This window comes from Charadrius vociferus, unplaced genomic scaffold (genome assembly GCF_000708025.1).
Source record: "Charadrius vociferus isolate BGI_N301 unplaced genomic scaffold, ASM70802v2 scaffold647, whole genome shotgun sequence".
NCBI lineage: Eukaryota > Metazoa > Chordata > Aves > Charadriiformes > Charadriidae > Charadrius > Charadrius vociferus.
The window spans coordinates 232994-245214 of NW_009649585.1; the positions used below are offsets into that span (position 1 = coordinate 232994).

General features: G+C 53.5%; 1 protein-coding gene across 1 annotated transcript in view; it reads right to left on the reverse strand.

Annotated features, from left to right (window-relative positions):
- Nucleotides 1–2741: 2741 nt before the first annotated feature.
- EPT1 (ethanolaminephosphotransferase 1 (CDP-ethanolamine-specific)) overlaps nucleotides 2742–12221 on the reverse strand; it is a 15108-nt gene continuing 5628 nt past the window's right edge. Inside the window, exons 5-9 of the mRNA XM_009890361.1 lie at nucleotides 10253–10361; nucleotides 8340–8388; nucleotides 7284–7464; nucleotides 6285–6467; nucleotides 2742–3229 (exon numbers count right to left, since the gene is read on the reverse strand). Of these exons, the coding sequence (XP_009888663.1) occupies nucleotides 3164–3229; nucleotides 6285–6467; nucleotides 7284–7464; nucleotides 8340–8388; nucleotides 10253–10361 (588 nt within the window). The 3' untranslated portion in view covers nucleotides 2742–3163. The remainder of the gene's footprint in view (nucleotides 3230–6284; nucleotides 6468–7283; nucleotides 7465–8339; nucleotides 8389–10252; nucleotides 10362–12221) is intronic.

Consider the following 12221-nt stretch of genomic DNA (forward strand, 5'->3'; position numbering starts at 1 on the left):
GGCAGCGGGGCTTCGCCCCCGCCTCGGCCACACAAGTCCTGCGCTGACACGTCGGCGTGTCCCAGGGTCCCACAAAAACCTGCTTCAGAGCAAAGGCCGCCCGGCCGCAGCGTGGCGAGGACCAGGAGGAGCCGGCAGCGCTGGCCACCTCTTCCCACCGCACAAGCCGGGGAGCCCGAGGGCACGAGATCGACGTGCCAGCGGGGCTGCACAGCCCTCCCTCAACAGGGTCTTTGCCCGGTAATACTCTGGATTGAGATAAAATGTGCAAAACAGATTTAGGAAAGTCTGAGACAGTCCTGTTATCAACTCAGCGGGTTCGTCGGTAATTAAGGAAATATGATCAACACTATCCCTGGAAGAAGAGACAATGCAGATCAGCTCTCAGAGGCAGGAGGAGCCGCGGAGCGAGCGCAGGACCCCGTCCCATCCCAAGGAGCACATCCCACCGCGGGGACAGTCAGCCAGCAAGGCAAGCAGCCGGAACACAGTTCCCCTCAGATGCTGTCAGCGAGGGAGGAATACGTTTATTCTTAAGACTTAAACCCAATATTCTTATTAATAAACAGTTTGTTTCCCTGCATGCCCCACCCCGCCACGGGGGGCTCTAGAGACAAGCGAGCCTGTTTTCCAGCGCTGATTTAAGGAGATATTTTTCTAGCTTCAAGGTGCAATAAATTAAGGCACCAAAAATCCGGGACTCTGCAAAGAGAAAGCCTGCGCGGAGAGGAAGCGGTTCCGGTTTTTAAGAGAGCTCTTTCTCCCACAGCACGACAAGTACTCGCAGGATTTTGGAGAGCAACCCCGGCTTCCGCACGCTCGTAACTTCACAGAGGGGTTTTCCAGGGTGCATTACGGGCTGCAAAAGCACCGCAGCTCACGGCCAGGTGAGACAACAGACTAACAGTGTACTACGGAGACGAAGTGACATCCTAAGACTTAACGATCAGACAACTTCTCGCGGCATCGGGACTGGCCCAGTGTTGAGGGCCCTGCAACGCTAGCGGGAAGCGCCAGGACGCGGCCAGCTCCAGGCTGGGGACCCCGGAGCTCAGCTGGACGCCCGAGGGAACCGCTCAGTTATTCCCTGGTCCTGCAAACACATAACTAGAACGTAAATCATCCAACCCCCGCTCCTCGTCAGCGCTGCCAGCACAATTTTACTATCTGAACACATCCCATACGTAAGTGTTGTGTCCCATTTTAAGATTCCCTGTAATTCTTGTGGAAGCGTGACTTAAATTTATCCTCCCTTCGTAATTGTTATACTTCATTAAATAGCAAGAGCCAAAAATTCAAGCGCAGCCCGATTCATTTGTACACTTCGGGTTGGGTTATTTTTCTGTACAACATCAGTAAAATATATCGGAGTAAGCTACTTTATTAAATAAACTCTGGAAACGATTTGCCCCCTCTCCCAGACCAGCCGCCCTCCCAGAGCCGTCATAGCCGTACAGACACGGGAGCGCGCAGAGGTTCGGCCGAGCCCTCCCCACGACGTCGGCCCAGGCGAACGCCCCAGCGCGCTCCTCGCAGGGCGTACCGTGACCGAGCGGCCCCGACGTCGCGCCCCCGTGCACGCGTGAGCAGGATTTCAAGCCTCATAGCCTGCCTGACGACGATTCAAATTTACAAAAGAAAAAGCATTAAATAGTAGTCACAGTTTGAAGGTTTCCTAAAGCAGGAGGAGTCGTCGCCTGCAGAAGGAAAAGGCTGTGAGCAAGCTTCTACAAACCACGTTGCACAATAATCAGTGTATAAGCGACTTTGTTCCCATGGTAGATTACATATGCACAATCTGCTGTGCTTGTTCGCTTCCGGATGCAGCCTTTCCAGAGCCTGGGTTTAAGCTACACTCTTCATTCAAGCACAGGTCTTCATTAAATAAAGTGAACAGAAAAGAAAATCAGCATTCAGTCTTCACCACCCCACTCTAACTCAATTATAAAAACAAGTTTAAAAAAAAAAAAACCAAAAAACCAAACAAACAATCAATGCAAAGTGTCTTTTACAAATGGACAGTAAACAAATATATCCCTGGATGAGACATGCAGCCGCTGGGGACAACGGTTTTGAAAATAAAGTGATATTTGGGAAGGACCCCACCACACAAACGCCTGTGAGCTTTCTGAAAGTGCACACACAACCAACACAACACTTATTAAGGTGCTTCTCTAAGCGGCGGATTTGCTGCCGTCGACGGTCTGGTGGGAAGGGCGATGCGCAGGCTGAGCCCGGCTGCGCTGCTGCAGCAGAGACAGCTCAGGCAGCGTGCAGCGACCCAGCAGAGCCGACCTGAAACAGCAAGTTCCTACTGGGAGGGAGAGGGGGGGGTTAGACAGGCTGGGGTGAGCCGCTCTCCGCTGCCCAGGGGAGCCCAGACCCCACTGCCGGCGGGGAACGCAGGCGGACAGACGGGAACGCGGCCGAGCGTGGTCACAGGTACCCACAGCTCGAGCAGGGGAGGCAGAAGCCGCCTCCCCGCTTTTACAGGAAACTGAGCCCCGATTTTCTAAGCACCCCCCTATTACTCAAAGTTTTGTGTGTTGTTCTTTTTTTCCTCTTAAAAAAAAAAAAAAAAACACCAACAAAAAAAGGTGCAAGCGTTTACCCAGCTAGGTGAATGCAGGATGGCAGGGCAGAACGTGGGAGAACTGTCACCGTCTGCCCCCTAAGTACCAGCCCCGGAGGAGGGCTGCCCAGCAGGGTTAGGGACAGACGGGAACCCCCCTCCCCACCAGGATGTTCCCCTCACCTTGTAGAAATCAGCTGTGATGTGGATTTTGGTGACAGGTCAAGATGCTTTGCTCAGGTAAAGCCATTCGCATCCCCCAACCGGCTTTACCCCAGCAAGAGCTGGAGTTTGAGGTTTCACTGGGAACATTCAGCTGGTCTAATATACAGTAACAGTGACCCGAAAGGCTACCCTCCGCGTCCAGTTTCACCCAAAACCGAAAGTTTGCATTCGAAGAACAGCAGCGCAGGCTGCCCCGTACCGGCCGTGCCCTGGCTGCACCGGATACCGTGCGTACTTTGCCCTGATGTCTGTCCAGAGGATAGGTTTAGATCTGTGGCGATGGTCGAAGTATTTACAGGGATTTGCAGCAGTTATTTACAGTACTTCTGCAGACCGCAAGCTGATTTTCTCTTCCTCCCCTCCTAGTCAATCCGGCGTGGGCTTCTTTAGCGAGAAGGGCCGTATATTGAAGTGCCTGCTCAGCTGGCTCACCTGGGGAGGAGGCAGACAACAGGAGCGGGTTAGCGAGGCGAGGAGGGACGAGGAGGAAAGCGGGCAGAGCGTCAGATCAGCTCCCTGCACGGCCGACCACCTTCCTGCACCCGCTTTCCCCACCATTGCCCACCCTACACGCTCCCCCCGGGTGCGGCAGATCGTGGACCACAGCCTCTGTCTTGTGCTACGGGCCGGCCGGAGCAGGGTCCTGCAAGGGGCAGCCTTGCTCCCTTCCCGAGCAGCAGCCTGGCATGCCTGGGAGCGGGCTCACCTCCGTTCCTGCCCTCCTCGGGAGGCAGAAACACCAGCCCTGAGCCCAGGCAGGCAGGATTTTACCCTGATTTTACCCTCGCTCTCTGCCCGTCCCATTAGAATCCCAGAATCGCAGACTGGTGAGGGTTGGAAGGGCCCTCTGGAGCTCCCCCATCCCACCCCCCGCCAGAGCAGGGGGGGCACCTGCAGTGGCACAGGACGGCGTCCAGGCGGGTTTGGGATGGCTCCAGAGGGGGAGACTCCCCCACCTCTCTGGGCAGCCTGTGCCACTGCTCTGCCGCCCTCACAGCAGAGAAGGCCCTCCTCAGGTGGAGATGGAACTGCCCATGGTCACCTTTGTGCCCGTTCCCTCTTGTCCTGTCACTGGGCACCACTGGAAACAGACTGTCCCCATCCCCCGGCACCTCCCTTGAAGGATTGATCAGCGTTGAGAAGATCCCCCTCAGTCTTCTCTCCTCCAGACTGAACAGCCCCACGTCCCTCAGCCTTTCCTCAGCAGAGAGATGCTCCACTCCCCTCAGCATCTCCGTAGCCCTTTGCTGGACCCTCTCCAGCAGTTCCCTGTCCTTCTTGACCCGGGGAGCCCCGAACTGGACACAGTGCTCCAGATGTGGCCTCCCCACGGCAGAGTATTATTGCAGTGGACCAGAGTCCCAGGGAGGTAAATATCTAGGAAACAATGGAGTTTGGAGGTCACTGAGAAAAGAAGAAAGAGAGGAAGACGAGAGGGAAAAAAATATGGATTTTAGTGATGTCCTGGTTTCAGAATACTTGGTATGTGCTGAGGAGGACGGAAGAAGCAAGCAAAGGCTGAGGAAGGAGCCCTCCCAGGTGCTTTGGAGGCAGATGTGGCCTCCCCAGGGCAGAGCAGAGGGTGAGGATAAATTGTTAATGATTTGCTTAAATGAATTTGATCATCTCAGATACCCACGTGAAAAATCACTCCCTGAATCCATCCCCAATTCAAGCTGGGGGTTGGGTACTTCGCACTGACCACGAGGACACAGAGAGGAGGGGAACCCAGCACCAGGCTTTGGATAATCAGGCCCCTTTTACACAGCCTTTGGAAGAAGCTTTCACCACCTCTTTTGAGGATATGAGAGAACCACAAAGGACTGAGAGCTGCACCAGGAAACGAGCTTTCAGGCACGGTTCAGAGAACCGCAGACAGGAGGGTAAAACGGGTGGTGTGGCACCGGCATCTGGTGACCACAGGGTAATAGTCATCGCAGAACCAAGAGCGAGCGGTGCTGAGCAGCGCCAGGGGCCGAGCTGGGCACAGAGTCAGGGCAGAGGGTTTACTCCTCATCATTACTCCCCAGTTCAGAGCAGTTTGGGATTACGTCCCAATCACAGAGCCTTAAAAGGCCCTTCGGCTCAAAGTTTCTTTCGCCCTGGAAGAGGAGACCGCGCAGATGGGCCCTTGGAAAGCTGGAGGGGGGGAAGGAGGGCAACACAAACGCCGGGGAGCAGAGCAGTGAGCAGCTCACCACAGGGGACGGACAAGCCTGGGCAGGAGGATTACACCACCCGGTCAGTCCCCATCTCCAGCTATGATTCCAAGACCAAATTTATTTAAGCTTCTTAGCTATTCAAATCCTTCTTGCATAGAAGCCTCATTACACTAATTGGAAAGACAAGACAACCTGGCTGTTACTTCTTTGCTGTAATTACAGTTCAAACTCGACTCTGGAGGCTCCGCATTAGAGCTGGAGTTCCCAGGGGACGGCTTCCCAAGGAGGGCGTACGCACGTGGCAGTGCCAGCTCCACAAGGGACATCGGGTCCCTTGCCCCGGATCCTCAGCAGCTTCCCGGGGCATTTCCAGTGGGACTCAGGTCTCCCCTGAGTTTGTTTTCTCTCTTTATCAAAACTCGCTCTGTGCCAGCTCTGCCCGGCTCCCCAAGGGGAGGAAACGGGTCGCTGGATCTCCACGCAGCCCCTGCAGCAGGGGAGAAGGCATTGCAGCTGCAGTGTCCCCACCTTCCCTAGCAGGGACATCCCCCCTCTATCCCGCCTCTCCCAGCGACTCCAGCACAGGGCACAGCAGCAAGGTCGCAGATCGAACTCACCAACCAAAGTAACACCAACAGCAGTTTAGCTTTTTATACTAAGACTCCCAAATTAACATGAGAAGGAACTTCTTTACTTTGAGGGTAGTGGAGCAGTGGCACAGGCTGCCCAGAGAGGTGGGGGAGTCTCCCCCTCTGGAGCCATCCCAAACCCGCCTGGACGCCGTCCTGTGCCACTGCTGGAGGTGCCCCTGCTCTGGCGGGGGGGTTGGACCGGATGATCTCCAGAAGGCCCTTCCAACCCTGACCATTCTGTGATTCTGCGATTCTGTGAAATTAAGCGCTCCTGCCCGACAGGCAGACACAGTACCTGCTGCTCTGGGTATCACCCTTCCCACCGCCCCAGGGTGGGAGTCACCCATGCTGCCTTACATCCAAGTTGGTCACTAAGCTGCAACCGCAGCCAGGACGAGTTAAACACGGCAGCAGAGACGCAAATATTTGTTTCAAACCAATCGCCGCTACAACAGCCCCCCATCACGTCGTGTGAAGTTCGTTCCAAACCCACGCGACAGCCCGCACGAGCCCCTCGCCGGGCAGTCAGCTCAAGCCTTGCACGGCCACAGCCAGCACCAGGAGAGCTCGGCACTCCCCGTTATTCTCACCGACACTCCTGCTTTTAAGCTCCAAACAGCAGCAGCACCCAAGCAAAGCCCGCAGCCGGAGCAGGGCAGCCAAGCCCGAAGCCCTCGCGCCGAGTTCACCTACCACGACCACTCCGTAGTGGATGTGCGCCAGGGTGAGGAAAGCAGTTAACAAGTAGAGGAGAAGCGTTTCGCTGTTGGGCGCGAACCCGGACATCACCACGAAGAGTACCGCCGCTATGGGGAGCAGCATCCAGTTCAGAGGCTGGCAGCGCGTGCTGCTCATCTGGCAGACGATCAGTTGGCACTGCGGGAAGAGAAGGCTGTCAGAGCTGGCGCCCAGTATCGACTCTGCAAGCCCAGAGCTGCCCACAGTGCGGAGAGGACGGACGCACACGTACGTGTGCCAATCGCCTGCGCTTGCAACTACCAGCATGCAATTTCGCTGAGTTTCTCACTTGGGATCTTTCTTTGCATTAGAATTCCTAAGGGGGGGGAGGCACAGAGAGCAAAGCATCACGAGGCAGGAAGACAATTGGGAAACGGGTATCAAGGGCATCTTTAAAAAGTAAAAGGAGATCCCTTGAGCTGACCGAGCCGTACCAGCGTTATCTGCACTATCAGCAGAAAATCCTGCCAAGCAGCAGCGTGACCCGCTGGACCCAGGGCACGGACACGCAGCCACATATCTGAGGCGATGAGCACAAGTGCCTTTGTTAAAGTCTCAGGCAAGCAAAAATGCCAAATGCCACTAAATCAGATTTTGACAAAAGCTTCAGTCCTCCCTTTTTTAAGTTTATCCCCAAAAAGGAAGCAGGAACTCCTGTCGTATTAGCAGTTTGCTACCTACAACACAAGAGGACACACGCGTGTGTAAACACGCTCAATTTAACCAATTCTCTAGTTTCTCAAGAGAGCTGCAGCGCAAAATTCGCAGACCCCAAACCCTGTCTACTTCCCTGTTTGCTCTTTCAATCACAGCGAAACAGAAAACCTGATGAGTTAATCTTTGCGTCTCCCTTCTCTCCCATTTGAGCTGGTGTTTTTCTTCCCGCCTCCCAAGCATCCCGGCAGGCTTCACACCCCCAGGGATAAACCGGAGCATAAAGCAGAAGCCACTTACAGAAATGTTAGCAAAGGCTGTTCCAACCATGAAATAGAAGAGCCTGGGATGGACCTCCAGGATGTCCGTCGGGGACATGAAGATCCACGTGGTGCAGAGCAGGAAGAGCAACACTGGGGAGACCAGTGGCAGCATGATTTCATACACAGAGTGGTGCTTCAAGGTGTTATTTTTATAGGCCCTAAAAGGCAAGCGAAGACATGAAAACACCTGGAACCACAGGTAGAATACCTGGTCCCTGCCTTCAGGAGAGGGCTGCAAAATCTCACTGGCCATTCTGCTGCCCAAAACTGTTGATATCGATCATAACGATGGTCAGACGGGGAAGACAGACACCTTCATTGTTAACCCAAAAACCTCCTGGCTGTCTGCCTCCCTGCGTTGCGACCAGCAGGACAAGCCTACAAAAGCTGGGGGCCCCCCACCAAGACCCTGTTGAGCAGGCTGACAGCCCCCTCCTCCCAGTTCACCCTGCAAACTGGGACCTTCATCTTCAAGGTCCCTTCCAACCTAAACCATTCTGTGATTCTATGAATCACAGAATGGTTTAGGTTGGAAGGGACCTTGAGGACCATCTAGTCCAACCCCCCACCATGGGTAGGGCCACCTCCCCCCAGCCCAGGTTGCTCCAAGCCCCGTCCAACCTGGCCTTGAACACCTCCAGGGATGGGGCAGCCACAGCTTCTCGGGGCAACCTGCCCCAGGGGATCACCACCCTCAGAGTGAAATATTTCTTCCTAATATCTAAAATAAACCTGTCCTCTTCCGGTTTGAAGCCATTCCCCCTCATCCTATCACTCCATGCCCTTGTAAAAGGTCCCTCTCCAGCTTTCTTGTAGGCGCCCTTCAGATACTGGAAGGCCACTGTAACGTCTCTCTGGAGCCTTCTCTTCCCCAGGTTGAACACCTCTCTCATCTTCTGGTGTGTCAGAGCCTTTTTGTCACACTGAAGACAGTTGCCCGAACACTACTATGGAAACCAAGTTCTAAGAGGCTTTAGGGGCTCTGGCAAAGGCGCTAGTGCAGGGAGGGAGACTTGAGGATGGAGAGACTTACTTGTAGAAGTTATAGAGGCTCATGGGCAGCGTCACAGTGAGGGCGCAAGCTGGAAGAGAAAGAGCAACGTTACTGCCCCATGATAGAGGGAGACCATCACGTGCAGCCCGCGAACAGGCAGGTGGTCGTGCTCTGCTTTAAGTTGCTGGCAACAAAAATAGCTCAGAGGCGCACCAAGAATAGCTCGGCACATTTAAAAGTTAGGTGCTCCTAATTCTGGGCCAAGAGCTGTAAGTACAAGTTAAGTTCTGCTATAAATTAAAGACATCTCAATTTTAAAAACTTGCCTTAACGAGCCCAGTATTATGCTTTAAACAGTTACCAAGTTTAATTATAATAGTGTCTTTAATGAGACAGGAGGCGAGTTCAAACTCCACAAGCGACATGGCTGTGCGCAACAGAGTTTTCAGTCTTCGTAATAAAGCCAATTTGCTATTTCTCCCGCTGTGAGGAAGCGTTTTCAGTTCCCATCGTGCAAAAAAGTTCTTGTCATTTAACTTGACAAATAATACAGAGTCTGAATAACTTTGAAATTCTAGACCTCAACAGGGAACATCACCCGCTACAGTCAAACCCACGAGAATCTCTCACAACTCCTTCCGTGTTTATACAGCAGTAGGTATTTTAACAGAGCTGTAATCATCCCTGCTTTTAATAACCCAACTCTTATCCAAGTGCACAAATCCAGCCAATGTCGGCATCGTGCCCTATTTTTCACAAAGGAAAAGTGCATTTATTATTCATATGTTGAGTTATACGGCTGCCATAAAGCTCAGAATATCCCCCCGATTGAGGAAAGTGCAAGCATTAGACTTAACACAATTCAAGACAAGCTGACTTGAAATTAAGTAGTTACAATTAATCCCTAAAGAAAGGGACACAGACTAAGGAAAATTAGACTAAGCACAAACTTCTGAATAAGCCAAATTTCATTAAGCAAAGACAGCTCCCCGTCGCTAAGCTTCACCTGCATTACTCCCCGCTTTGCAGTGTCTTGTTCCGACTGACCACTGGAGAGAAAGGCTGGGCTTTTATTTAACTTTATTTATTTTTATTTAATTTTCTGATGGGTGGATGGAGGGCAGGATCCCCAAGCAGCAGAGTGCTTTTTCCCCCACCGCCTCCTGCAGCAGCCCCAGGCTCCCGCACAGCGTTTGGGCTCTGGGTCCTACGCGGGGCGAGACGGAGCCCCAAACCAAGCACGCTCTACAAACAGCCCGAGCGCCGGGGTCGGGGGGGGCTGCCGGCTCCCGGCACCCACCCGCACACCAGACTGCGGTTTATCCCCCCAAAACCCCCTGGCTCTCGCTGAAAACAAAGCGTGCTTCCCCTGGGCGACGCGAAGCCCGCAGCCCCCGCGCTCAGGCAAAGCAGTTTTTGGGTTTTCACAGCCTGGCAGGTCCCGGGCATGAGGGAGTCTCCTGTTTCGCATCCATCCAGGGGCCGGTGCTCAGCTCCGGCCGCATCCCAGCACCGTGGCACACCGGGAACCGAGCAGCACCTCTCGTGCTGCTCCAGGCCAGTAAACGCTCCGTGTCTGTCGGCACAAACCCTTAGCCCCAGGCAGGCGGCACCGGGGCGATCCCCCGAGCGGCGGCTGTGCCCATACCCTCAGGATTGGCACAAAATAGATCCGAGGCGCGAGCGCAGCGCTCCGCTGCCTCGCTGTGTCGGTCACCGCAGACGCGGGCAGACCGGAGTTAACTTCTGCAAAGTAACTATGCAGAAGAGAGAGACGCTTTGAAATCCTGGGAAAGGGCAGGCTGCGAGAACACCCTCAATTAGTCACTTCAATAACAGCCCGCAGGAGCTTTCATTACAGCAAACAGAGCAGCGTTATCATGGAATTAAGACATCGGGTTTCATTAAAAAGGTGGAGTTTAAAAGACAGGCTTCAACATGGAGTTTCTTACCAATAATCATTGCAGTGAATAGGTCTCTATATAAGAAATTAAACAGGAAAGGTGCATACCAGGCCTCAACTCCCACAATGGCTGTCACTATGTAGACAATTGAAATGGTCTGAAAGAAAGCACAGGACAAGCAGGCGTGAGCGGCCCCAGGGGGGAGTCTGGCAGCGCCCGACCCGGCAGCGCGAGGCGCGTGGCAGGCAGCTCGGCAAGAACGCTTTAGGCTACACCACGTTCAGTTCTCCCCACTGACAGAAACAAGAAAAAATAAAATAACTAAATACATAAAAAAAAAATCCACAAACATCCCATGTTACAAGATGAGGTCTAATAAGTGTACTAGCTCAGAAGGATACGACCGGGAGCTGCTCCTCGCAGCAAGGGCAAAGATGCCCTCGCACAGCTTGAATCATAGAATGGTTTGGGGTGGAAAGGACCTAAAAGACCATCCAGTGCCACCCCCTGCCCTGGGCAGGGCCACCTCTCAGAGTGAAATATTTCTTCCTAATATCCAACCTAATTCTCCCCTCTTCCAGTTTATAGCCATTCCCCCTCGTCCTGTCACTCCATGCCCCAGTAAAAAGTCCCTCCCCAGCTCTCCTGGAGCCCCTTTAGGCACTGGAAGGGGCTCTGAGGTCTCCCCTTTTTGGCCTTCTCTTCTCCAGGCTGAACAGCCCCAACTCTCTCAGCCTCTCCTCATCGCAGAGGTGCTCCAGCCCTCGCATCATCCTCGTGGCTCTCCTCTGGACACGCTCCACCAGGTCCAAGGGCAGAATCCCCCCCCTCGCCCTGCTGGCCACACTTCTGATGCAGCCCGGGATACAGTTGGCCTTCTGGGTTGCAATCACGCAATTCACAAGATGCTCAAAGCACAAGAGAGAGTTTTTATACTACAAGTTGCAGTGACCCTGAAGGGTTTGTTCAGGGAGTCTTTCTCACCCATGTGGTGAAGCAATTGCGGGGGAAAAGCAAACACGGGCTATTTCAGTTCTAATAGTACCCCTGGAGCTGGTGAAGCACGCTGCAGGGCAGCTTAGCCCTCCACCCCAGGCAGAGATCCAAAAGCATTACAGTTAAGCAATGCTTTTGGAGAAAGGGGTCAGGGTATAACCGGAGGGGACCAGCTATGGTCTCTTTTCACTAGCAGAGATGATTATCGCAATTAACACAGCTGCATTAATTGAAGTCTCCTTCCAACTTGCTGCATTTTCCACCCCTTGACTGAGAAACCAGAAGCTAAAGGAGTAACGTGTGCCACACGGTGCCGTGAGACGGCACCCGGCTGGGAAGGGCAGCCACAAGCAGCAATGGTGAGTTGTGTCACCCAGAGCTCTCTCCCACCTCTGACGGGCTCTTCAGAGCTTCCTGCAGAGAAGTGCTTAATCAGAGATGGACATGTCAACATACCTATGGGTCCATCACCGTCACTCTCAACATCGACTGCCCGGTGACCACGGTACAGAGGGACACCTCCCCAGGAACCTTTGCTCCAAGCACGCCAATGAGTTACTCTGCTACATTTTGGCCCACATCCTGCTAGTGCCAAAAGGCACCCCCAACTTCGAGACTTGAATTTACCCACCCTGGTACAACACGGGAAACTAACTAGAGCAACAATTTAGGTGGCCCAAACATGCGTCTTAGGACAGCAGAAACCAGGCGGAGGAAACACAAGGCAATAGGCATTCTTCAAGCCTCGTTTTTTGTGGGTAGTCCATCTACAAAAGCTACTTGGAACAAACTAAGAACCAAACCGCACAAACCTCCTTGGATTTAATGGTTTTGAGCAGGTGAACTCTAGTGCCACATGACCCCAGCTCATTAAAGCAATTAAAGTTCAAAGTCATGCAAACAGTCTTCTAGAATCATCAAATGGTTTGGGTGGAAAGAGACCTCGAAGACTATCTAGTTCCAACCCCCCTGCCCTGGGCAGGGCCACCTCCCCCCAGCCCAGGTTGCTCCAAGCCCCGTC